We start from the raw sequence: 27,685 nt of genomic DNA, 5'->3' as shown, positions 1-27,685 counted from the left end.
AATGTGTGAGTATAATGAAGTTCTTTAAAAATTAACTCATTACTATTCCTTTCTTTTATTGACATCAGTAAGAAAAAAAAAGGTGTATCAAATTGATCCATCTCAAAAGAGATATCAAAATAATAACATATACCTTCTAGTAATAAAACCTTATTGTTAATTGGATGTGGCAAAACTCTTTTTCTGTTACTCTTTTATCTCTTTTTTTGTGCCCTTCTTTTCCTTCTTTTTTATAAAAGGCCATTTGTTGAAATAGCAGAAATGTTATATTTGTTTATATGTATGGCCCCACCCAAAGTACTGTAGATTATGAGGTGGAACAAAAATGGAGGTTGGTGATCCACAGAGCTCTTATGTAGGTATGTAAAATTGCATGTCAGATATAATACTAGTTGATGAGTAAGATGTGATAGCTAAGAGCTGAATCACAGGTAGCTCACTTTGGTTGATAGCTTTTGGACCACAGAAATCTAACTTGTACCTGGGATCTGAATCCTTGTACCTGCTGCCTGAATCCTTTGACTTAACTATATACCCTGTTGAGTAAACTTCCTTCAAGGCAGAATGAGAAGGTTTTCATGGAGAGTGTTTCTTAGGAGAGAATAAACATAAATGAAAGCCAACGGCAGATGTCCATTTATAATTCGAGTTGCCATATAAGGCAAGATAAGAGCCGCTAGTACAAGGATAAATACTTAGCTACTGAACAACCACTTCAGCTGCATTTTGTAAAGGGTAGACAGGCATAGCCTACCAACTTAAGTCTCTTTTAAATAGTACTGCCTTGGAAAGTGTGGGTTTAGTATGCCAGTTTTAATTTTCTATAATAAATTAGTCAGTTTTGCCAAAAAGAAAATCAAGGTACTGCATAAAAAATTTGCCTTGCTTTCCAGCATTGTTATATATACCATGTTTTGGAAATACCAGTTATAATGGTGACCTGAAACCATTAAGCAACAATAGCATGTCTTCATGGGCAGCATTGAAGGGGAGGAGCTTTGAAAATCCTGTTCCTGTTTGGCAGTTGTCCTGGGGAGTGTAAAAACTGTAAAGGATAAATTGGGAGGTGGCATAAAGCAGGCTGTTTTGGGGACATTTTCTCAGAAGAAAAGTCACTGGCATTTTGTGATCTTAAGAAAATTTCTAGGATTTAGTTACTAAAATTCTTCTCTTTACTACAGTGGAAAGCCCAATCTTCCCCCTGCACCACCCTCGCCCCATTGAAATGCTTAGATTATCGATTGTAGTGTATATTATCAGAATGGTAGGTCTGAATTTCTTGGTGTCTAAAGTGAATTAGTTATTGCTTATTAAGCTAATTTTAAAGTAATTAAAAAATTTTTTGAAATATATAAAATTGCTCAACTGAATTGAGACTTCTCCCTGGTCTGGGCTTAAAGAAAAATTAAGATGTCTTTCAGTTTTATTTTAGGTTTTTTATTTTTATTTGCTTTTAGGTTTTTAACCTTTTCCAACACAAGAGTCTTGGTGTGCAGGTCAATCTTCGTGTGATAAAGCTTATTCTGCTCCATGAAACTCCAGTAAGAAAGTCTTGAGTTTTTGTTCAATTCAGTGGGTGAGAAATTGTATTCAGGTACTTTTAAGTAAAGGGAATATTAGGGATTTACTTTTTATTGACTTAAAATCCAGAAATATCCCCTGAGTCACTTGAAATGTACATAAAACTGGCTGTTAGTTTTAGTTAATACCTCAATTATATTCCAAAAATGGAATGTTTGTAGTTTCCAAGGATCCTGACAACAAACCTTAACTTTGCAAAATGCAATTTTAAAAAGTAATTTTTAATGACAGTTTTACTTTCTTATTTAAACATGTGCTTTTCTGTAATTCAGTTTAAACAGAGACTGCTCTGTGGCATCATTTTAACATACTGCTTAGCTTTGTAAAACCTTTGTTAACATTGTAGAAATAATGAGTGATTTAAGTCTAAAAGTTCCACATTCTTAATATTCCATTGCAACTCTCTTCTTTTTCAGAATAGCATTAAACAGGTTTTGTAATTATTGTACCTTCACAAAGTTTTAAGATTTTTTAGCTCAGGAAAAATTAATCCTGAATGTCTTCCAGGTTCTAATTAATGTTATGGTCAGCAGTCTGCTCTAGTAATTCAAGAAGTCCCCTTGGTTTTTAGTTTTCTGTATATCTGAGAATAATTTGCCTTGAAGTGAAATCTCTTCTTTTGCAGGCAGATCTGTATATTGGGCATCATGGAGAGAAAATGCTGGAGAGTTTTTGTAAGTGGCAGCATGAAGAATTTGGCAAAAAGAATGATATACATTTAGAGATGTCAACAAGCTGGGGAGAGGACATGACCTCAGTGGATGCAGCTATACTTATAACACGGTGAGTTTTTTTTTTAAGCCAATTAAATGACATTCTTAATTTGATGGCCATGCTGTTAATCCTATTAATCCCTTCATAGAATGCTTTTATTCCAGATTTTGTGTTCCAAAAAACTTTTGGCATAATGCTGTTAGTAATTTCCCTCAATTCATAATAACTGCTTTCTGAACAGCCACCTATTGGCTGGCATATTGATTAAACATTTGGTTAATTAATATTTAAAAAGTTAACTTCAATTTTTGATGCAAAGACATAGCCATTGATGATGATAAATGAAAGCACTGATGAATTTTGGTGGAACTTTGAAGTTATGAACCTACATGATATGTTTTTCTGTCATCATCCTGTAAAGTGGCCAATATGTTAAACTGAACAATTTCTGGTTACAAGAAAAATTTGTAATTAAGTCTCTAGCTAGTTAATTTTGAGCTGCATTTGTATTTCAGCACTGAGTATAAATATAAGGTGAAACAATGAGGAACAGTTAACTCTCTATGAACACTCTGTATAAACTTACAAACTTAAATATAAGCTTATTTTGCTTAGAGCTAGTAATTAATGGTAGTTCATTGTTAACTAGCAATTTAATTTTTTTTATAAATGTTGACATTTCACATCACAGAATACACAGTGACGTTTAAACATGATTTTCTATAATGAGTCTATTGAATTCATAATGGCTTCTTTTTGCTGAATTGTATAAAAATGATTCTACTTATAAACAATTCATAAAGATGAAAACAATCTCTATATAAGAACACAACTAGACTTCCATTTCCAGCTATGTAGGTGTACCTGATACTAGACCTCTGCAATAAACAGCCATAAAATTGAAAAACATTTATGAAGCACCTGCTTTCAGTTATTGAAGAAATAGCAGTGCAGTCTCTGAAAGAAGGAAAATTTACTAAGTGAGCCCCACAGCCAACCCAGCTTTGCCTTGGGACAATTTTTTTAATGGTACAGCAAGCTGGCATCTAAGTAGAACACAGTGCTCCTGTTGAAAGCACCAAGATGAGGATACTTTGCAGGCAGAGGTACCAAGTTCTTGTGTAGATCATCTGTGAGGACTTTGCAAAGGCTGGTCTAGCTACACAAAGAAACGACCCAAAATTTATCAGGGTGCTATTGTTATGGAGTTAAGATTCTAGAAATTGAGCATATTTTGGCCATGGGAGTAAAGCAACCTTCCTAATACCTTGTTTTCACTCCTGGCATTTATCTGAGGAAGCAAAGGCTCCATTTAGAGGCATTTATCTGCGAAAACAGAGGCACCATTAAGAGGCCTTCTTAATAGGCACCATGATCCAGAGACATACCCTCTCAGGTCTCTTAATGAAGCTTGAAACCAAGCCCAGTTTTGAGGTTAAGTCCCATCAGTTTACAAAGGCTTGGCAATCATTTTGAGCTTTTGGTGTATCCTCCCTACTAAAGAATAAACTCAAACCTACCTACATTCAGAGTGACCAGCAAGTAAAAAAGAGGAAGCACTCTTCAGAGGAATATAACTGAATCTTGAATCTCTATGATATATCATCTACAATGTCTGGAATATAATGAAAATTAGTCAAGCAAAGAAACATGAAAATGAGACCCACGGTCAAAGAAAAATTATCAATAGTATCAGACCCTGAGATTGCTTCAGTTCAGTTTAGCCACTCAGTCATGTCTGACTCTTTGCGACCCCATGAATCTCAGCACGCCAGGCCTCCTGGAGTTCACCCAAACGCACGTCCATTGAGTCGGTGATGCCACCAGCCATTTCATCCTTTGTTTTCCCCTTCTCCTCCTGCTCCCAATCCCTCCCAGCATCAGAGTCTTTTCCAATGAGTTGACTCTTTGCACGAGGTGTCCAAAGTATTGGAGTTTCAGCTTCAGCATCAGTCCTTCCAAAGAACACCAGGACTGATCTCCTTTATTTATTTATTTTTATTTTTTTATTATTATTTTTTTTACTTTACAATATTGTATTGGTTCTGCCACACATCAACATGAATCTGCCATGGGTGTACACGTATTCCCCATCCAGAATCCCCCTCCCACGTCCTTCCCTGTACCATCCCTCTGGGTCATCCCAGTGCACCAGCCCCAAGGATCCTGTATAGAACCTGGATTGGCGATTCATTTCTTATATGATATTATGCATGTTTCCATGCCATTCCCCCAAATCATCCCACCCTCTCACTCTCCCATAGAGTCCAAAAGACTGTTCTATACATCTGTGTCTCTTTTGCTGTCTTGCATACAGGGTTTTCATTACCATCTTTCTAAATTCCATATATATGCATTAGTATACTGTATTGATGTTTTTCTTTCTGGCTTACTTCACTCTGTATAATAGGCTCCAGTTTCATCCCTCTCATTAGAACTGATTCAAATGTATTCTTTTTAATGGCTGAGTAATACTCCATTGTGTATATGGACTGGTTGGATCTCCCTGCAGTCCAAGGGACTCTCAAGAGTCTTCTCCAACACCACAGTTCAAAAGCATCAATTCTTCAGCACTCAGCTTTCTTCACAGTCCAACTCTTACATCCATACATGACCGCTAGACAAAACCATAGCCTTGACTAGATGGACCTTTGTTGGCAAAGTAATGTCTCTGCTTTTGAATATACTATCTAAGTTGGTCATAACTTTCCTTCCAAGGAGTAAGCGTCTTTTAATTTCATGGCTGTAGTCATCATCTGCAGTGATTTTGGGGCCCCCCAAAATAAAGTCTGACACTGTTTCCACTGTTTCCCCATCTATTTCCCAAGAAGTAATGGGACCAGATGCCATGATCTTAGTTTTTTGAACGTTGAGCTTTAAGCCAACTTTTTGAGATTGCTTAGATGTTGGATTTACCAAATACTGCTGTAACTGGAATCTCAGAAGAGAGTTGAGAATGGGTAAGAAAATTATTTGAAGAAGTAATGTCAAAAGTTTTTCACAGATTTCATAAAAAACCTAGAGACCTAGACCTAGTTATTTTCAAAAAAAAGCAAACTTATTGATGAGGCATATCATAGGAAAATTGGTGAGAATCAAAGATATAGAAAAGGATGTTGAATTGGGTAGAGAAAAGGAATACATTACAATAGCGGAGACACCATTAAGAGCAATAACTGACTTCCTGTCAGAAAGAACAGATCCCTGAAACAATGAAATGATATCACTAATGTACTGACTGAAAAAGCCCTATCAACAAAAATTCTTAATGAATTCATAAGGGTACTTTCTTAATCTGTGAAAGTATGTCTACACCTACTTATACACAAAAAATCTATAGATAATAAGACTGGAAGCAAGGCAAGGGATGTCCACTCTTAGCTCATCTGTTCAGTATTGTGCTGATGCTTATAAGGAAGAGGAAGGAAAGGCATAAATACTGGGAAGAAAAATTTTAAACTGTCTCTACACAGATGACATGACTTGGTACAAAGAAAATTTTAAGAAATCTAGTGGAAAAATTGCTAGACTTTACAAGTGTAATTTACAAGGCTGTAGCATATAAAGTCAATTTAGAAGAAGAATTATATTTATATGTGGAGGAAGTGAACAGTTGGGAAGATTTTAAAGTAACTTCCAAAACCATAAAACACTGAGAATAATTTAAGAAAATGAAATAATATCTACATAGCCCTGCTGAGAAAAATTAGAGATATAAATAAAGGTTTATTTACTGGAAGACAAAGTATTATCAAGATGTCTATTTTCCCTAAATTGTCTTATGGAGTGACTATAATCCCAGTGAAAATTTCTGCAGGTTTTTCATTTGGTTTGGTTTGGTTTTAAAAATTACAATTGGATTCCAAAATTTATTTGGGAAAGAAAAGGACCTGGAAGAGTTAAGCAGTTTTGTAAAAGAGGAACAAATTGGGTGAACTTACATTTTCTGATTTCAAAACTTATTATAAAGGTTTGGTAGTCAAAACAGTATAGCTATGGCAGAACATTAGCCATACAAATCAGTGAAACAGAATAAAGAGTCTGGAAATACACTCACATACATATGGTCAATTGATGTTCAGTAAAACCATTAGCTGATAGTTCAGTGATGAAAAGACAGTCTGTTTACATATGGATACCCATTTGAAAAAAATGTATCTCAACCCTGTTTAGCACCTTGTATGATGTTAATTCATAATGGATCATAGAAATCTACAACTATAAGACTTCAATTAAAAACAACATGTTCTGGTGGCTCATGACCATGAGAGGACAGTAATTTCCTAGATAGGATACAAAAAGCAGTAACTAAAAATTATTAATCATTTGGGCTTCTTGAAAATTAAAACCACATCATATCCAAAACTATTGATATGTAAATGAAGAGATTAGATACTTGCAATAGACATATTAAATGGATAATTTGTATCTAAAATTATATTTATATTTATGTATATACATATATGATATATAAATATATAGAACTTTAAGACTAAGAAAGATAACCAAAGAAATATGACCTGTGTTTACCCAAACAGTAGCTGGTAATTTTGGAGTTGCCCATTTGGCCTCTATTCGTCTCATTATGATGAGGCGAATAGTGCAGAGAGAAGAATATAAGACATCTTCTATAACATCTAACATAAAGTAACCATTCAATAATTTTCCAAGCATAAATAATTGTATAAAATCCTGTGCAAACTTTTATTAGTGTGTAAGATATACTATCAGAAATATCTTTTATATTATGTAATAAATGTTTTTAATTGATAGTTGGTCAGCCCATGGTTATTATTGCATTCCTCATTATCTTAGACACAGTTAGGAATCATTTGCTGTGGCTAACAGTACTGTCGAGTGATAAAACAGTTTTATGGGGTTAGTGTGATATATTCAATATTAAAGTGAAGTTGCTCAGTCATGTCCGACTCTTTGCGACCCCATGGACTGTAGCCTACCAGGCTCCTCTGTCCATGGAATTTTCCAGGCAAGAACACTAGAGTGGGTTGCCATTTCCTTCTCCCGATATTTGATATTACCAGTAGTAATTTTCTGAACATGTTATGGTTTAAATTTAAATGAAAAAATAAAGTGTAAAATTCATGACCCCTAGGAATTCTGAAACAAGTGTCAGTTCCTTTTTCTTCTTTTGGCTGTTTATATCTAGGGAAAGTTTATTTAATAATTTACACTTTACATTTCTATAGGATGAGCCTGCCTTGCTTACAAATTTTAGAATTCAATGAAATACTGAAACATATAATGTTTTATATGTTTGAAAGACTATATGTCTACCTTATATACTAAAGCTATTGGATTTTTACTACATTATTTATTATTTATTTAAATTTAATTTTTGTTTTATGTTAGAGTATAGCTGATTTACAATATTGTGTTAGTTTCAGGTGTACACTTTGCTGTTATTTTCAGCAGTGATTCATTTATACATATACATATGTCTATTGTTTTCCAGATTATTTTCCTATGTAGATTTACAGAGTATTAAGTAGAGTTTCCTGTGCTGTACAATAGGTCTTTGCGGATTATTTTATGTGTAATAGTATGGATATGTTAATCTCAACCTGCTAGTTTATCCCTCCCACCTTTCTTTTTTGGTAATGATAAGTGTGTTTTTGAAGTCTGTAAGTCTGTTTCTGTTTTGTAAGCTCATTTGTATCCTTTTTTTAGGTTCCACATATAATTGATATGATAAAATATTTGTCTTTCATTGTTTGATTTACTTCACTCTGTATGACAGTCTCTAGGTTGAGAATCTTTTTGTGTGTTTTTTGGCCGTCTGTGTATGTCTTCTTTGGATAAATGTCTGTTTAGACCGTTTGCCCATTTTTTTTTTTAATATTTAGCTTCATGAACTATTTGTATATTTTGGAAATTCATCCCTGGTCAGTCGCATTGTTTGCAACTATTTTCTCCCGTTCTGAGGGTTGTCTTTTTGTTTCGTTTATGGTTTCCTTTGCTTTGCAAATATTTTTGCATTTAGTTAGATCCTATTTGTTTATGTTTGTTTTTACTTTCATTACCCTAGGAGACAGGTCCAGAAAGATCTTGCAGCAATAGATGTCAAAGAGTGTTCTGCCTATGTGTTCCTCTAAGAATTATATATTATCCTGTCTTACATTTAAGTCTTTAATCCACTATGAAATTTATTTTTATGTATGGTATTAGATAGTGTTCTAATTTCATTCTTTTACATGTAGCTATCCAGTTTTACCAGGATCACTTAATAAATAAACTGTATTTTCTCCATTGTATATTCTTGCCTCCTTTGTTGTATATTAATTGACCAAAGGTGTGAAAGTTTGTTTTGGGGCTTTCTATCTTGCTCCATTGATCTATATATCTGTCTTTGTGAGAGATCATACTGTTTTGATGATTGTAGCTTTGTAATATAGTCTACAGTGAGGGAGCCTGATTCTTCCAGCTGTCTTTTCTTTCTCAAGATTGCTTTGGCTATTCAGGGTCTTTTATGTTTTGATACAAATTTGAAGATTTTTTTGTCATAGATCTGCAAAAAAAAAAAAAAAAAGGCCATTTGTAATTTGATAGGAATTACATTGAAATTGTAGCTTACCTTGGGTACTATAATCATTTTGACAGTATTGATTCTGCTAATCTAGGAACATGGTATATCTTTCTGTTTGTGTCATCTTATATTTCTTTCATCAGTATCTTAGAGTTTTCTGAGTACACATCTTTTGTATCTCTAGGTAGGTTTATTCCTAAGTATTTTATTCATTTTGATGTGATGGTAAATAGGATAATTTATCTATTAAATCCTTAATTTCTCTTTCTGACCTTTCATTGTTAGTGTATAGAAATGCAACAGTTTTCTATGTATTAAGCTAACAGGAAGCTAACACACTCATATTTGGTCTGTATCATTTGGAAGGAGGAACAGACATACTGTTTTATTGCATAGAAGTATCCTAATTTATGTGACTGCTCTATATTTTTATAGCTTTCTGAATTTTCACATTTAGAGAAAAATGTATTAACATCTTTATCTATATATGATTGTAAACAAGTGCTAGTATTTGTTTAGAATAATTACAGTGTACTTGCTCTTGTGCTTAGAAATATAATGTTTTTCATTATTGTCAAAGTGAAATTGAAAGTGAAAGTCACTCAGTTGTGTTCAACTCTTTGCAATCCCATGGAATGTACAGTCCGTGGAATTCTCTAGGCAAGAATACTGGAAGGGGTAGCCATTCCCTTCTCCAGGGGAATCGTCTCTACTCAGGGATCGAACCCAGGTCTCCTGCATTGCAGAAGGATTCTTTACCAGCTGAGCCACCAGGGAAGCCCAAGAATACTGGAGTGGCTAAGTCTATCCCTTCTCCAGGGGATCTTCCTGACCCAGGAATTGAACCGAGTTTTCCTGCATTGCAGGTGGATTCTTTACCAGCTGAGCTACAGCAAAGCCCATTTTCATTATTGTCAAATTTTGCTCATAAAATGCATTTGAACTACTTGCTTGCACATAGGCTAGTATAACATATTAAAAGAATGAATCAAAAGTAGTCATATCTGGGATTTGTGAGAATATTCTAGATAATATTCTACAGTAATATTTGTGTTGTTAAAACTTTTTTAATTACAGGATAATTGCTTTACAGTATTTTGTTGGTTTCAGCTGTGAATCAACATGAATCAGCCATAGGTATACATATGCCCCCTCCCTCTTGAACCTTCCTCCCACCTCCCACCCAATTCCAACCCTCTTCACTGTCACAGACTTCCTAATTTGAACTCCCTGCATCTTACAGCAAATTTCCACTGGCTATCTGTTTTTACATTATATGTTTCCATGCTATTCTCTCAATTTGTCCCACCCTCTTCTTCCCCAGCTGTGTCCACAAGTCTTTTCTCTGTGTCTGCATCTCCACTGTTGCCCTGCAAACAGGCTCATCAGTACTGTCTTTCTAGATTCCATATACATGTGTTAATATACAATATTTGTTTTTCTCTTTCTGACTTATTTCACTCTGTATAACAGGCTCTAGGTTTATCCTGCTCATTAGGACTGAAAACCTGTGTTTTATAATCTCAATTTGCTGGCTCAAGTCAGTTGTAAAATTATTATTTGTCCTCAGATTTTCAAAACTTGGACTACTACCAAAGGACTAAATATGTACTCTGTATGCCCAAACTATGGTTTTTAAAGATAAGACAAAATAAAGGATTGTTCTTTCTAATGTATCATTTAGTTATGGATAGAAAACTAAAGCTTCACTTTCTAAAAAGGTTTTCTACTCAAAACCTGATGGAAAAACTTTTTTGGGAGACAAAATTTGCCATAGTTTTGCTAAGCCGTTCCATGTTTCATAGAAAGAAAGATTTTTGTGCGCTTCCTAAACCCTTTAGCAGAAATGTTAATTCAGTTTTGTGCCCCTTGATATACAGGACCTAGAATAGGGCTTAGTAGATTGCTTCTGTTTTTTTGGAAAGTGACAGGTATAAAAATCTAGTTGAAAATAGAAAAAAAAAAACTGTCAAAGGATATATGCATATAACATATTGATAGATACTGATATAATTTTACCTTTACTTTCCTGTAGGGCTAAAGTTTATTTGGAGGATCACTTTTCTCTGTATTATTGCTTCCAGTGCCCTGAAAAAGTGAAGTGAAAGTCTCTCAGTTGTGTCTGATTCTTTGCCACCCTATGGACTGTAGTCCATGGAATTCTCCAGGCCAGAATACTGGAGTGGGTAGCCTTTCTCTTCTCCAGGGGATCTTCCCAACCCAGGAATAGAACCCAGGTCTCCTGCATTGCAGGCGGATTCTTTACCAGCTGAGAGCCTCAAGGGAAGCCCTCCCTCCAGTTCCCTAGTAGTAAAAATTAGCCCAAGGTAAGGAAAGGTTTACCTCTCTAAGTGACCTTCCACCATTGATTAGGAAAGTCTAAATGAATGGTTTGAGTTATTGAGGAAGAAAAAAAATCCCTTTTTAGTAGGTATAATCATAGAGATGATCAGATCTTTAGCTTTGTAAAAAAAGAAAGAAAGAAAGTGAAGTCACTCAGTCGTGTCTGAATCTTTGTGACCTCATGGACTGTAGCCTACCAGGCTCCTCCATCCATGGGATTCTGCAAGCAAGAATACTGGAGTGGGTTGCCATTTCCTTCTCCAGATGATCTTCCTGACCCAGAAGTCAAACCCAGGTCTCCCACATTGCAGGCAGATGTTTACCCTCTGAGCTACCAGGGAAGTTAAGTTATAAAAAATAAGATAAAATTTTTAATCTCTGTGGATTCCATGGTCTTATCCATATTTTACAAACTGAACTCATAAACAGCCTGCTTCTGCTGCTAGGTCGCTTCAGTCATGTCTGACTCTGTGCGACCCCATAGACGGTAGCCCATCAGGCTCCCCTGTCCCTGGGATTCTGCAGGCAAGAACACTGGAGTGGGTTGCCATTTCCTTCTCCAATGCATGAAAGTGAAAAGTGAAATTGAAGTCGCTCAGTCATGTCCGACTCTTAGTGACCTCATGGACTTCAGCCCACCAGGCTCCTCCGTCCGTCCATAGGATTCTCCAGGCAAGAGTACTGGAGTGGGGTGCCACTGCCTTCTCTGCATAACAGCCTCGTATCTTACAAATGCTCATACTAGGTCATCATTAAATGTTGTATGTTATGTGAGCACATTAACAGGAAGAGATAATAGCTCAGTTATTAATTTTGGTTTCAATTCAAGTAAAGAATGTATCAGTCCAAACCTTTCTGCAGTCATTTGTTTGTTAAATTGTTCTGTGTGACACAATGAAGTAAATAGTTTAAAGCTGACCTAGTTCTACGGGTTCATAGTAACAAAAACACAAAATACTTGATCCCAACTATCAATTCCATGATTTATTAGTGTAACTTTCACATTTCTCTTTGAAATTATAGAGAAGGGACAAGTCTGTATGTCTTGAAAATACTCTTTAATTTAGAATTTAATTTTAATAATGATACTTTTGTTTTTCAGTATTTACTAAAATGCTTTTGATACAGTACTTCTAAAAGTTAGCTTCAAAATAATGCCATTGGCTAGTAAGATAGAAAAGATAATAAAATAAGAGACATTGCAGAAATACATTGATTTCATACAAATCATAGAATAATTTTTGAATGAATCATTTATAGGTATATCCCAAGGCACTATAAAATTCTACAATGAGACTTATTCTCAGATGAATCTTCACTCTTGGAAATTAAAGGCTACATTTCATTTTTCTCAATATAAATCAGAACTTGAGCAGGATTTATTGGCCTTCCCAGTTGCCAAAGTCTAACAGTATCATTTCCATAAACTCACATAATGAAACTCTGTGATGCAGACTTCAGGCACACAGAGCCAACATGAGCCAAAAATGAGAGAATTCGAATCCACTTAATCACAGGTCTAGGCAGCACACAAATCTCTGTCCCCCTTACCCCTCACAATCTGTAAATATTATGAAATTGGGATTACATTAGTTTGATCCTCTGAAAAGCAGTGTACAGTTGAAGAATTGAAGATTCAGTCTGATCTGAAGTTTTTAAAATGCTGTTGACACTTTGTCTTTCAGTGGTACTAAAAGGTATTTCCAGTGCTTTAGGATATAAGACCTTGAATTTTGGGGGAAAAAAAAATGTGCCCTATTCACTTGTTTGCTGACTGAACAGAAATTGACTGTGTAATGGACTCTTAAGTGCCCTTGACAATAAGCAGTGCATTTCTCATAGTTTTATCATGTTGTTTAGTTACAGATGAAGTCCCTTGTTTCACATTATGTAAATCAAAGTCATCTTGCAGCCTTACGCATTATGATATGATGTATTGTACATTTAGAAAAAGCATATAAAATATCTTTCCCTCTACATCTGAATATACTTTATGCTCCATGATTCTTGGCCCTAAGGTAAAGATTTGATTTCATGTGTTTCTTTAATTTTCTGGATTGCCATATTATTCAGTATCATCTGTTTTGGGTGTTTCTCTCTCCATTTGTTTTCTGGGAAAGGCAGTTGCAAAATAGGACTATCTCTTATTTATTACAGTTCCCCAGGCTTCTTCATCACTGATCCTAGGCCCTTTACACATTACAGAGGTGATTTTATATCATTCTCTTCTTGGCTTTCAGTGCAGAAGCCTTTTTGAAATTTATCTTTTTATTTCTCTTCCCAAGTGCTTGGCATGTGAGAAGCACATAAGGAATCCTATTGTGTAGGCTGTGCACTGCTCAACAGTAGAGGGAGTCATTTGCATCGCTGTGTATGTAAAGGAGCCATTAGAAGTAAGCAGCGCACAACCTGTACAACTAGGTGTCCTTGTGATAAATTTGATTTCTACATCATCTGTGTCTGGTCTTTTACTTGTTACAAGAATGTCAGCAGACCTTTTTCATTCCTCTTCATCTGTAATTATATTCAGTCTCTGGATATGTTTGTACCACCAGGAGGTATTTTTTTGGATATCGTTTGGTGTTGGTTTTGAGTCACAGAATCCAGTGTGGACCAAGTTGAACACAAGAGGAGGTTCTTTTGGATTCTTTTAGAAGATTCTGTGTAGTATTCAGAATTAAAGGAAGAACGAAAGAACCAAACATCAAGAAAAATGGTGAAGAGGAAAACTCTTGAAGTCTCTGCCCGAGTTTGAATGATCCAGGGTCATTCACGCTCCCTTACTATACTGTCTACTTTAGATCCTCTGGAAAAGCGGTTTTGAGTTGAAGAGGGGAGTCATGTGTGTAAATTCTGTTTTCTAAAGTCAGTGACCACTGTTTATAATAGCCAGGACCGGGAAGCAACCTAGATGTCCTTTGGCAGACGAATGGATAAGAAAGCTGTGGTACATGTACACAATGAAATATTACTCAGCTATTGAAAAGAATGCATTTGAATCAATTCTAATGAGGTGGATGAAACTGGAGCCTATTATACAGAGTAACGTAAGTCAGAAAGGAAAACCCCAATACAGTATATTAATGCATATATATGGAATTTAGAAAGATGCTTAACGATCACCCTGTATGCGAGACAGCAAAAGAGACACAGATGTAAAGAACAGTCTTTTGGATTCTGTGGGAGAAGGTGAGGGTGGGATGATTTGAGAGAATGGCATTGAAACATGTATATTATCATATGTGAAACAGATCACCAGTCCAGGTTCGGTGCATGAGACTGGGTGCTCAAGGCCGGTGCACTGAGATGACCCTAAGGTATGGGATGGGGAGGAAGGTGATGGGGAACAAGTGTACACCCATGGCTGATTCATGTCAATGTATGGCAAAAGCTGCTGCAATATTGTAAAGTAATTAACCTCCAATTAAAATAAATTAATTTAAAAAAAAGATCTATGAGCCAGAAAATAAATAAATAAATATAACCAGGAAATATGACATATTTGAAGGTAGCTTCCTGGTGGAAAGGTGCTGGGGTTGGGAATAGTTAAGGTTAGGTACTTTAGTGGCTGTCAAATAATCAAAGTTTTTTTTTTTTAAACCCTTTGGTTATAACTAACAGTAGTCTTGTTTTGCCCGGATTCTTAAGGTTTTCAGTTTTGTACCTTGAATATTCAAGGCAATGCCATCCATTAGTTTTAACTTGAAAGTTTAGGCTAGGATAGCTTGAGTGGTTACATTTATGGGATAAAATTTGAGTGCATCTTCCCTCATTTTTCTAGAGTTGTCATTCTAATTTTGGCATGTATTTTGAGAAAGGTAATTTTTTTACAAAAATGGCATAAATTTTAAGACCCATCTGTGCTGATGGGCAATTTTATTATTTGTTTCAATTAAATTTCTCTCTCTCTCTCTTTTTTTTTTTTTTTTTGGCTATTTCCTTTCATTCAGTTGGGACAGAACATTTTTAAGGCATATGCAAATGGTATTAATAGGATTATATATCTGTCGTATATAAAGGAAAAGATTTTGTATAGAGTGAAGATTAACATATCAAGTGATAATGGCCAATTTTTAATTATCCATGATGAATTAACTAGTTTATCAATAGGTTTATCAGAATAAAATCAATACCATTTGAGAAAAACATTAAGGTTTTTACAAATTAATAAAACTGTTTTTCTTGTTTAGAAATATATAATAAGCTGTAGATAGCATAATGTAACACTGCTGCTGTTGCTAAGTTGCTTCAGTCATATCTGACTCTGTGTGACCCCATAGATGGCAGCCCACCAGGCTCCTCTGTCCCTGGGATTCTGCAGGCAAGAATACTGGAGTGGATTGCCATTTCTTTCTCCATGTAACACTACATTGCATATATTCCATTTTAGAGGATTTCTCACTTCCTTGCAGTCAGATGAGAGGTCTCTGTGGTAGGCTTTCTCTAGAGAAAAGATATCTGTGACTTGGATTATGAAAGCAAAGGCAGGAGAAAGCCTGGTCACCAAAGCAAACCAAATCCAAATATTAACAGCTGGAGTTAAGTAAGGAAAGGAAGGGAGAAAGGGCAATGTAAAATGGGGCTTCAGCCTCCAACTTCCTTGTCGTTGTTTTTGTCCAGTTGTTAATCATGTCCAACTCTCTGTGACCCAGTGGAGTTCAGCATGACAGGCTTCCCTGTCCTTCACTATCTCCTGGAATTTGCTCAGACTTATGTCTATTAAGTCAGTGATGCCATCCAATGATCCCATCCTCTGTCACTCACTTCTCATCCTGCCCTCAGTCTTCACTAGCCTCAGGGTCTTTTCCAGTGAGTCGGCTCTTTGCATCAGATGGCCAAAGTATTGGAACTTCAGCTTTAGCATCAATTCTTCCAGTGAATATTCAGGGTTGATTTCCTTTAGGATTGACTGGTTTGATCTCCTTGCTGTCCAAGGCACTCTTAAGAATTGTCTCTAGCACCACAATTGGAAAGCATCGGTTCTTCGGCACTCAGCCTTCTTTATTGTCCATGTATGATTACTGGAAAACCCATAGCTTTGACTAAACAGACCTTAGTCCTAGTGAAATACTGGAGAAGTGTTCTTGGCAAAGAGACCAACAGGAATAATAACTCCTCAACTAATTATGAAGTAATTGCTGTGATAAAGTCTCATACTTGTTATTATTTTGTTATAATTGCAGAATAGTTAATGTATTTCTAATTAATGGGTGTGATTTAAATGAATTGTGTTTATAGTAAATCTGTATTGTCCCTTGTGTTAAAAATATATTATTTAAGATTATTTTTATCACCTTTATCAAGCATTTACCTTTCTTGCCTTTACTCTAGAAATCAAGAGTTGACTCTATATCTGTTTCATAAAATCATCTTTGTCAGACATTTGCCTCAAGGAATAATAAAAAATTCTAGTAATTAAGCTTTGATATTAAATTACTTCATTCATAGTCATGTCTAGTTAACACATTTTTTTCTGTCTCCTACCTTATAAGAGGAAAATGATAATATTGCACTAATCACTAATTTTTTAAATAATTTATAACTAATGTAATCCCTATTTGTAGAAATATATCTTTGAGAAAGTAATGTATCAATTGAGGTCAATGTGAACATCATACTGAGGTAGTTGTTCATTCTTTTAAAGAGTTTGGTAAAAGTAACTGCATCGTATAAAATATAATATTAGAATAAAGCCTATGTATATTAAGATCTAATGTTAACAATAAATGTTTCAGTATGCTTAATTACTGTATGGTAGGTCACAGATTGTGCCCTCTTCCTTTAATTTGTGATAATCTGTCTGAGTAAATAATGAGAAAATGTTCCCATCATCAACATCTAGGAATTGTAGAAACAGCATAATAAAAATCCTTTTACATGCACAGATGAGCCAAACACAAGAAGACTCTGGCAAAGAAAAATGCCGTAAGCTTCTGAAGTAATGTGATAGCTGTCCTGGTAGGAGTTTGTTGGACTTAAAAATTGGGATTCTTGGGTTGAACTCCCATATAGAGAAAAAAGTTTGTGCCTTTGTGAAGTGGGAACTGAAATGATTACAGACAGCCAGGACCCTTGAATATTTACACCCTTAATAAAATTTTGGTCTGGTAGGTTTTGCAACAAGCACAGGTTGTCAACAGGAAGGAAGCTTTCTGTTTTAACCATGAACCCACGTTAGGAGAAAATGGCTCCTGTGGGTATTCATTACCATGAATATAACCCAACGTTGAAACACTTGGTGAAAGCATATGCAAAACTACTGTGAAGGGGCCCTCTTTTAACTTTGACCTCACAAGGCGTCCACAAAAAACATTCAACCAATGAGTTCAGAGCAGGATTCCCAAACACCAAGTGACAACATATCCCGTGGTTAGAGCTGAGGAGCATGAAAAAGAATATTTTGAAATACTGACAGAAGTTATAAAAAAGCATGTTCACAGGATGGAAAACACAAAAATTCAAAGTGTGAGAAAAAAGCTACTTTGAAAGAAAAGATAATTTGAAAATTGAGGAAAATAAAGCATAAAAGTGTCTTAAAAATCTTAGTTTCTGAGTTGAAGAGCAGAGTAGATGCAGTTGAAGAGAGCACCTGTGGATTGGATGGTAGATCTGAAGGATTATCCCAGAAGGCTGTACATAGTGATTAAGAGATGGAAATACAAAAGAGTGACAGTTACTGACATCAGAATGAGAAGAATGAATATACACTTCAAGAAGTTCTAGGAAAAGAGCAGAGAGAACGTCAGAGAAATTAGGTAAATAAATAATGGTTATGATGTATATTTGTGAATCTTCAAATGGACATACCAAGTAACAAAGAAGATAAAACAAACTCAGTACCTAGACACATCTTAGTGGAACTGCAGAACTATTCATATTAAGACAGAAAGAAATCTTGAAATTAACCAGAAACAATGTTTTATGTCAATGCTCAATAAAAAATTAATCAAAATCAAATGAAAGAAGAGCAAGTTGATTCAGTTCACTTGCTCAGACGTGACTGACTCTTTGCAACCCCATGGACTGTAGCACACCAGGCCTCCCTGTCCATCACCAACTCCTGGAGTTTACTCAAACTCATGTCCATTGAGTCAGTGAGGCCTTACAACCATCTCATCCCCAGTCATCCCCTTCTCCCCACACCTTCAATCTTTCCCAGCATCAGGGTCTTTTCAAATGAGTCAGTTCTTCGCATCAACTGTCCAAAGTGTTGGAATTTCAGCTTCAACATCAGTCCTTCCAGTGAATATTCAGGACTGATTTCCTTTAGGATGGACTCCTTGCTGTCCAAGGGACTCTCAAGAGTCTTCTTCAACACCACAGTTCAAAAGGATCAATTCTTTGGTGCTCAGCTTTCTTTATAGTCCAACTCTCACAACTGTACATGACTACTGGAAAAACATAGCCTTGACTAGACTGACCTTTGTTGGCAAAGTAATGTCTCTGCTTTTTAATATGCTGTCTAGTTTGGTCATACCTTTTCTTCCAAGGAGTAAGCGTTTTTTAATTTCATGGCTGCAGTCAGCATCTGCAGTGATTTTGGAGCCCCCCAAAATAAAGTCTGTCACTGTTTCCACTGTTTCTCCATCTATTTGCTATGAAGTGATGAGAGTGGACACCATCATCTTAGTTTTCTGAATGTTTAAGCCAACTTTTTCACTCTCTTTCATTTTTATCAGGAGGCTGTTTTAGTTCTTCACTTTCTGCCATAAGGGTGGTGTCATCTGCATATCTGAGGTTCTTGATATTTCTCCTGGCAATCTTGATTCCAGCTTGTGCTTCTTCCAGTCCAGGGTTTCTCAAGATGTACTCTGCATAGAAGTTAAATAAGCAGGGTGACAATATACAGCCTTGACATATTCCTTGTCCTATTTGGTACCAGTCAGTTGTTTCATGTCCAGTTCTAACTGTTGCTTCCTGACCTGCACACAGATTTCTCAAAGAGGCAGGTCAGGTGGTTTGGTATTCCTACCTCTTTCAGAATTTTCCACAGTTTGCTGTGATCCACACAGTTAAAGGCTTTGGCGTAGTCAATAAAGCAGAAGTAGATGTTTTTCTGGAACTGTCTTGCTTTTTTGATGATCCAACAGGTGTTGGCAATTTGATCTCTGGTTCCTCTGCCTTTTTAAAACCAGCTTGAACATCTGGAAGCTCACAGTTCACATACTGTTGAAGCCTGGCTTGGAGAATTTTGAGCATTATTTTACTAGTGTGTGAGATGAGTGCAGTTGTGCAGTAGTGAACGTTCTTTGGCATTGCCTTTCTTTGGGATTGGAATGAAAACTGCAAGTTGATGACAGACTTCTTTTTTATAAATGCTGGAATAAAATGAAATATCTTCAGTGTGTTGAGGGCTGATAAAGTCAGCCTACAGTTCTACAGTCACCATACTCTTCCATTGTGAATAAATGCAGACTAATGAGAATTAGGAAACTGGGACCGTTTAGTAGTATTCATAGGTCCTCACACTTAAAGAATAACAGTCTCTCTAGAAAGCAATGATACAAGATATTGCTGAGAAAAGAAATTGCCAAATATATAGGTAAATTTAAACGAGCGCTAGTGGTTTAGAAAAAACTGTCTAACTTGAGATGTCAAAAATTGAGATGGAGTTAAAGGCATACCTTGGAGATATTATAGATTTGGTTCCAGACCACTGCAACAAAGCAAGCCTCATGAGTATTTTGATTTCCCAGTGCACACAGAAGTTATGTTTATAGTATTCTATAGTCTATTACATATGCAATAGTATTATGTCTAAAGGCTTCCCTTGTGGTTCAACTGGTAAAAAAATATCTGCCTGCAGTGCAGGTGACTTGGGTTTGATCCCTGGGATCGGACACAGTGTTTCAGGATTATATCAGGTAAAATGTATAGAAATTTAATTATTCTCACATTTTCTTAGAATCAAAAATTAGTTAATCCTATTTTCAGTTTTATTAAATTATTGGAGATAGAGAGTGTCATTCACTTATTCATTATAACTGTTAAAAATAAGTCATATACTTTGTTGTTTGTGGAACAAACTATATTTTCTGTTTTTCTTTCTAGGAAAGATTTCTGTGTACACAAAGATGAACCATGTGATACTGTTGGTAAGTGTATGTAAAAATTTTTACACTGTGGAGGAGATCTGGGAGCTTAAACACATCATTTGTTTAAATGTTGAAAATTATTTGACAGTGATAGTTATAGTGAAATATTTTTAGAATATCAGTGATGTATGTTTTCAACCTATATGTTTAATTATTTGTCACCAATTCAATTATTAGTGAAACAACTTGAAGATATATGTGTACTATATAGCAGATAAAAGTTTAAATGATGCTTTAAAAATATCATGAGATATTCTTTGTGTTTTTTTCTCAGAAATATATACATGGATTCAATTAAATTATGTTATTATTCATAAACTGAGGCAAATATGTTAATGTTAGTAGAGTTGACTAATGGATTTATTTTTGAGTTACATACATTTGAAACTATTTGCAGACTGGGTGAAAGAAAGTCCATCTCATTTGCCCAACTAATGAGGATTTTCTGTACATAAAGTAGCGAATTTTCAATATTTTGTCTTGGATATCTAAAATCCCTAAGGCATAACTGTATAGCTAATAGAATCTATAAACCACAGTTGTTGTTTTTTTCTTGTTTTTTTTTTTAATTTTAAAATCTTTAATTCTTACATGTGTTCCCAAACATGAACCCCCCTCCCACCTCCCTCCCCATGACATCTCTGTGGGTCATCCCCATGCAGCAGCCCCAAGCATGCTGTATCCTGCGTCAGACATAGACTGGCGATTCAATTCTTACATGATAGTATACATGATAGAATGCCATTCTCCCAAATCATCCCACCCTCTCCCTCTCCCTCTGAGTCCAAAAGTCCGTTATACACAGCTGTGTCTTTTTTCCTGTCTTGCATACAGGGTCGTCATTGCCATCTTTCTAAATTCCATATATATGTGTTAGTATAATTTTCAGAGAATGGCCACATTTATGCTAGTATAAATGCACGTATATAAATTGACTTATCCAAGCAGGTAGATGAAATTGTAGATAGGTAAAATTTTATAACTATATATATGTATAGTTTTAAGTCATATATCCAGACAGAGAGCTGAAACTATAGATAGATAAAATTATATAACTATTTATATATATATGTTTAGTTTTAGGACACTGTATAGTTTTAATAAGGCATTGCTATTGGGTTATTGTTAGGGTACATTTAAGAGTTTGGTCTGGTTTTGATTTATCATGTGGAGATCATCTCTTTAGTATAATAAGTATTTTAATTGAGCCATCACTGAAGTATCATTTATGTCTTGTGAGGCAAACAATTAAAAAATGGGAAAAAGAGAATAAACTATTTTTTTCAGTATCAGTGGTACTTAAAAATATAATTTTAAGCAACTAGTTCTGTTAAGTTCTTACCAGCCTCCTCAGATGATTAAATCTGAGATAATAAGTGAAAAATAGTTATAATAGTATGAAGTGGAGGATGATGGAATCAAAGGAATATTTGATTCAGAAATGACTGGAAAAGTGAAACAAGCTGGACACCTAAGGGAAAGCTGAATAGATCTAGGGATGATCTTCCTAATGTTAAATGACTAACTTGCTTCCTGCTGTTTTCTTGTCTTCTTGGCTGAATTTTCAGAAATTAAATCTTGATATAGAGTTTTAATCTACCTAACCATGGAAGCATTTGATTACGAAGAAAGCTTGTCTCAAAATAATTACCTTTTCCTCTACTTAAACAGCTATGTTGGCCCCAAAACCTTCTTATAATATAGACAGATCAACTTTTTGCCTTATTAGAGCTGAGAAAAATGAGCAACTCAGGCAATATATTCCATAATTATGGTCTCTAACCACCTCTTTAAAGTGTGTACACATTGACTAAGAAAGCAGTTACTCATATGAGGAGAACCAATTTCTTTATGACTATGTTTTTTATCTTGCTAAATCTGCTGATTGAAAATAGCATGCATACTTATTCTGGGTTGAAGCACATTTGGATAATGAGGAAGCTTGGTATACTTGGAATTATTAGTGTAATGAGAATATGTATGGTTCATCCGCAAAGTGATGTAACCAGTTCCCAGCTCTGTTCACTTGTCCATTAAGAGCTTGATAAAAATTGGTTTTCAATATAGCATATGATGTGAAAAATCTGATGCCCTTTCTGATATCCCCTTCTGTTTCCGAGTACTTATATTTTCATGGTCTCCTCTGGCATTGCTAAATCCTAGTTTGCCCCTCTGTATCTTTCAGCATTTCTTTTTCTTATCCCACATATGAAATGGAGGTCTTTGTTCATATTTAATCTTGAGCCGAGTAAAAATATGAGTTTTTTTTCCCCAGGGGACGTTAAGTGAGAAAGCTTTTAACAACCAAATCAGAAGAGTAGTCTCTTCATCCCAATCCCTGTCCCCACATAAAATGTCTTTTCACATGAACCATGCTTCTGCCTAGAGACCTACACTGGTAAGATTTATAAAGACATTAGTGTGAAGTAGGTGTGGTGGTTGCCACCCTATCACTCATACATCCACCACTGTGCAGCCACGGTGCCAGGTGGAAAAGGATACACTTCTGTGGATGGGTCATGATTCATATAGGCTGATCAGAGGGATCATTTCTGGGCCTCAGGCCTAAGCTAGTCAGCACATGGCCTTGTCGTGATTGGGACATGTAACCTGTAACCTATGTCTGCCTCGTGAATCTGAAGAAAGGAACATTTTTCATGCCTGAAGCTTGGTCATATCTGTCCCACAGCATGTAAACAAGAAAGGATGCAACCCTGATCAGTATAGTCACAAATGAAATTAGTCTTCAGATAAATATGAATTCATACACTGCACAATGGAGAGATGAAGCGTGTCTTTATCCTCAAGGACACTGTTGAATCATGCCATTCTCCTTGCCTTGGACCCAGTCTAGCCTTTGAGCTTCTGAATGTGTAAGCCAGTAAATATCCTTACTGTGCTCAGATGCTCAGTCATATCTGACTCTTTGCTACACTATGGACTGTAGCCCACCAGGCTCCCCTGTCCATGGGATTTCCCAGGCAAGAATGTGAAAGGGGTTGCTATTTTCTTCTCTTTCCAGAGATCGAACTATTTCTTTCCAGAGATTGAACCCGCATCTCTCATCTGTCTTGCATTGGCAGGCAGATTCTTAACCACCAGTGCCACCTGGGAAGCCCCTCTCTTTCTATTTAAACCAATTTAAAGCTTTTCATTTCTGGAAATTGCAGCCTAAGGCGTAGAACTTCCATGATATTTATATACTCTTTTATTGGAGAAGAAGAATATGGGGCAATATTAATAATTCCCACTCTTATTAAGGGAGTACTGATAAACTGCTCTGTAATTTGTAACCCAAATTAAATAAGCATGTGTAGCCTACTGGTCATCTTAACAGCTCTCAATCTCTAGCATAACAAAACAGAAGAGATTTAGGTCTTAAATCAACTGAATATCTATTGATACACATTTGTAAATCTCTTCATGCACTATTATGAGTATTTTGGGTTTTTTTGGGGGGTCAGATGCTTTCTTAGGTTTATATATGCCTTCTTCTTTTATCTGTTTCTGATGTGAAGTCAGTTCATTTCACATTGGATACTAGAATGAAAATACTGAAAGAAAAGGAGAAAGGAAAGAAGTGGATTTAGTGTTTATTGGTTTGGATAATATGGGCCTGAATGATTACCATGAAAATTTCCCCTGCTCTCCTAAGTATACTGAGAGGTGAAGGACAGTAGTTAAAAACTTTGAATTCAGGTTATTAATTTGAATTGTACCTGGAAAGAAATGCCTATATTTTAAAAGCAGTGTGATGCTGATACTGCTCATTGTAACTTGAGAAACACTTCCATGGATATTTTCTCATTTATTTCTTGAAACTCTCTAGTTTTTTTTTTTTTTTTTAATCATTATTACTTTACAGATGAAGAAAACTCTGAAACAGAACAGAGCATGGATGTTGGAGTCAGACATCTAGATTCAAATCAGTCTCTGCTGCTTTTTATAGGCATGAATGTGGGCACATTGTTTAACACTTTGAAGGTTTGAATTCCTCACTTTTAAATTAGATTTCACAAAGACTGTGTTACTGATTTCACAAAGACAGCTAGTTTTTAATCAGCACTCAGTAGGCACTAGTTCTATCATATCATTTTGTTCCCTGTGGACAGGTTACACATTTGTCCAGCATCAGTGTTAGTAAGTGGCACACAGTTGAAATCTTTGTCTCAGATTTTTCTATAATGAGAGACAGCTTTCCTTTACAGCATCATGCATCTGTGTTGTTGTTATAGTTCACTCAGTCATGTCCGACTCTTTGCGACCCCGTTGACTGCAGCATGCCAGGCTTCCCTGTCCTTCACCATCTCCTGGAACTTACTCAAACTCATGTGCATTGAGTCAGTGATGCCAACCATTTGTCCTCTGTCATCCCCTTCTCCTCTTGCCCTTAATCTTTCCCAGCATCAGGGTCTTTCCAATGAGTTGGGCTCTTTGCATCAGGTGGCCAAAGTATTGGGGCTTCAGCTTCAGCATCAGTCCTTCCAATGAATATTCATGATTGATTTCCTGTAGGAATGCCTGCTTTGATCTCCTTACAAGGGACTCTCTCCAAGGAACTCTCAAGCGTCTTCTCCAACACCACAGTTCAAAAGCACCAATTATTTGGCACTCAGCTTTCTTTATGGACCAACTCTCACATCCATACATGACTAATGGAAAAACCATAGCTTTGACTAGATGGATCTTTGTTGGCAAAGTAATGTCTCTGCTTTTTAATACACTGTCTAGGTTTGTCATAGCTTTTCTTCCAAGAAGCAAGTGTACTTTAATACCATGGCTGGGTTACCATCTGCAGTGATTTTGGAGCCCAAGAAAATAGTCTGTCACTGTTTCCATTGTTTCCCTTTGTATTTGCCATCAAGTGATGGGACTGGATGCCACGATCTTAGTTTTTTGAATGTTGAGTTTTAAGCCAGCTTCTTCACTCTCCTCTTGGCACCTTTATCAAAAGGCTCTTTAGTTCCTCTTGGTTTTCTGCCATAAGGATGGTATCATCTCCATGTCAGAGTTATTGATATTTTTCCCAGCAATCTTGATTCCAGCTTGTGCTTCATCCAGCCCAGCATATTGCAAGATGTACTCTGTATATACATTAAATAAGCAGGGTGACAGTATACAGCCTTGATGTATTGCTTTCCCAGTTTAGAACAAGTCCATTGTTCCATATCCAGTTCTAATCGTTGCTTCTTGACCTGCTTATAGGTTTCTCAGGAGGCAGGTAGGATGGTCTGGTATTCCCATATCTTGAAGTCAGTTTTCCACAGTTTGTTGTGATCTACACAGTCAAAGGCCTCAGCGTAGTCAATGAAGCAGAAGTAGATGTTTTCCTGGAATTCTTTTGCTTTTTCTGATCCAGTGGATGTTGGCAATTTGATCTCTGGTTCTTCTGCCTTTTCTAAATCCAGGTTGAACATCTGGAAGTTCTCAGTTCATGTACTGTTGAAATCTAGCTTGGAAGATTTTGAGCGTGACAGTGCTAGCATGTGGAATGAGTACAGTTGTGCAGTAGTTTGAACATTCTTTGGCATTCTTTGGCATTTGCCCTTCTTTGCAATTGGAATGAAAACTGACCTTTTCCAGTCCTGTGGCCACTGCTGAGTTTTCCAGATTTCCTGACATATTGAGTGCAGCACTTTCACAGCATCATCTTTTAGCATTTGAAATAGTTCAGCTAGAATTCCATCACCTCCACTAGCTTTGTTCATAGTGATACTTCCTAAGACCCACTTGACTTCACACTCCAGGGTATCTGCTTCTAGGTAAGTGATCACACCATTGTGGTTATCTGAGTCAGTAAGGTCTTTTTAGTTCTACTGTATCTTCTTGACCATTCTTCTTAATGTCTGCTGCTTCTATTAGGTCCATACCACTTCTGTCCTTTATTGTGTCTATCTTTGCATGAAATGTTCCCTTGGTATCTCTAATTTTCTTGAAGAGCTTTCTAGTCTTTCCCATTCTATTTTCCTCTGTATCTTTGAATTGTTCACATAGGAAGGCTTTCTTAGGAAGCCTTTCCTTGCTATTCTTTGGAATTCTGCACTCAGATTAGTATATCTTTCCTTTTTCTCCTTTGCCTTTCACTTTTCTTCTTTTCTCAGCTATTAGTAAGACCTCCTCAGACAGCCATTATACCTTTTTGCATTTCTTTTTCTTGGGGATGGTTTGATCACTGCCTGCTATACAGTGTTATAAACCTCTGTCCATAGTTCTTCAGGCACTCTATGAGATCTAATCCTTTGAATCTATTTGTACTTCCACTGTATAATCGTAAGAGATTTGATTTAGGTCATACCTAAATGGCCTAGTGGTTTTCTTTACTTTCTTCAGGTTAAGTATCAATTTTGCAATAAATGCATTTGTGTAGCCAGGGACAGTACAACTAGAAATCTGAAGATGAGAAAAATACCTTTGAATGAAGTTTTAGAATAAAATTGTATACATTAAAATGTAGAAAGAAGTGGCAAATATAATATTTGAAAGTACTTTTACCTTCAGCATGTAAAATTTGAAACAATGGGATGTTTTGTTTATTTACTGGTATAAAAGATATGTGTACTTTAAGGAGCCAGACTGTATCAGTGTTATGGAATATTATAAATAAATGTTTCAGTTGAGAAGTTATACTTATTTATTAAGTTTATGTTTGAAAAGCTGTTTAGAGGGTAAAAAGCAAAAGTTGTTTTACCACCTCCTCAATCACATTCCTTCTTGTTTTAATTAGGCAGGTTAGTTGGTAAGTATATAGATACCTGGAGAAAAAAAAATGCTGTTAAATATTTTAACCAACAGAATGTCAATTCTCAAATGTATGTGTGCAGTTTTAACATCCCTGAAACTGAGATTAGTTTTGAAGTCAGTGCCCTATTAGAATTGTGTTATAGTTTAAATCAGAGTTTTTAGTTCCTTTGGATGAACTATGATGCTATTCTTAAATTTAAAGAGAAATAAAGTATAATTCTGGATCCAAGTCCCAGCTATTATTAGTGAAGTTGCCTTACTTTCTGGGCAGGCAGAATAAGGGTCCCTGAAGATGTTCATGTTTTAATAGACCTGGGACCTAAGAATATGTTAGGTTACATAGTAAAGGGAAATGAAGCTTGCAGATGCCACTGAGGCTCCCAGTCAACTTATTGTGAAAGAAGGAGATTATCCTAGGCTGTCTGGTATGCCCATTGTAATCACAACAGTCTTTAAAAGTTGACCAGGGAGGCATAAAAGCTCAGAGTTGGAGAGAGATGATTCCAGAAGAAAGGCACAGAGAGAGATGTGCCTGTAAGAAGGATTCAGCTCGTTATTACTGGTTTTGAGGATGGAGGCAGAGATTCTCAGGTGAAGAATTATCTAGAACCTAGAAAAAGCAAGGACACAGAGTCTCCCCTAGAGCCTTCAGAAGGTAGCACAGACA

General features: G+C 36.0%; 1 protein-coding gene across 1 annotated transcript in view; it reads left to right on the top strand.

Annotated features, from left to right (window-relative positions):
- Positions 1–27,685, top strand: part of ADAMTS19 (ADAM metallopeptidase with thrombospondin type 1 motif 19) — a 261,502-nt gene that overhangs the window by 66,132 nt on the left and 167,685 nt on the right. Inside the window, exons 5-7 of the mRNA XM_068980968.1 lie at positions 1,458–1,541; positions 2,207–2,364; positions 20,234–20,277. Of these exons, the coding sequence (XP_068837069.1) occupies positions 1,458–1,541; positions 2,207–2,364; positions 20,234–20,277 (286 nt within the window). The remainder of the gene's footprint in view (positions 1–1,457; positions 1,542–2,206; positions 2,365–20,233; positions 20,278–27,685) is intronic.

Source organism: Capricornis sumatraensis, chromosome 9 (genome assembly GCF_032405125.1).
Source record: "Capricornis sumatraensis isolate serow.1 chromosome 9, serow.2, whole genome shotgun sequence".
NCBI lineage: Eukaryota > Metazoa > Chordata > Mammalia > Artiodactyla > Bovidae > Capricornis > Capricornis sumatraensis.
The sequence above is the reverse complement of the archived record's forward strand: the minus strand, read 5'-3'. Positions and strand labels throughout refer to the sequence as shown.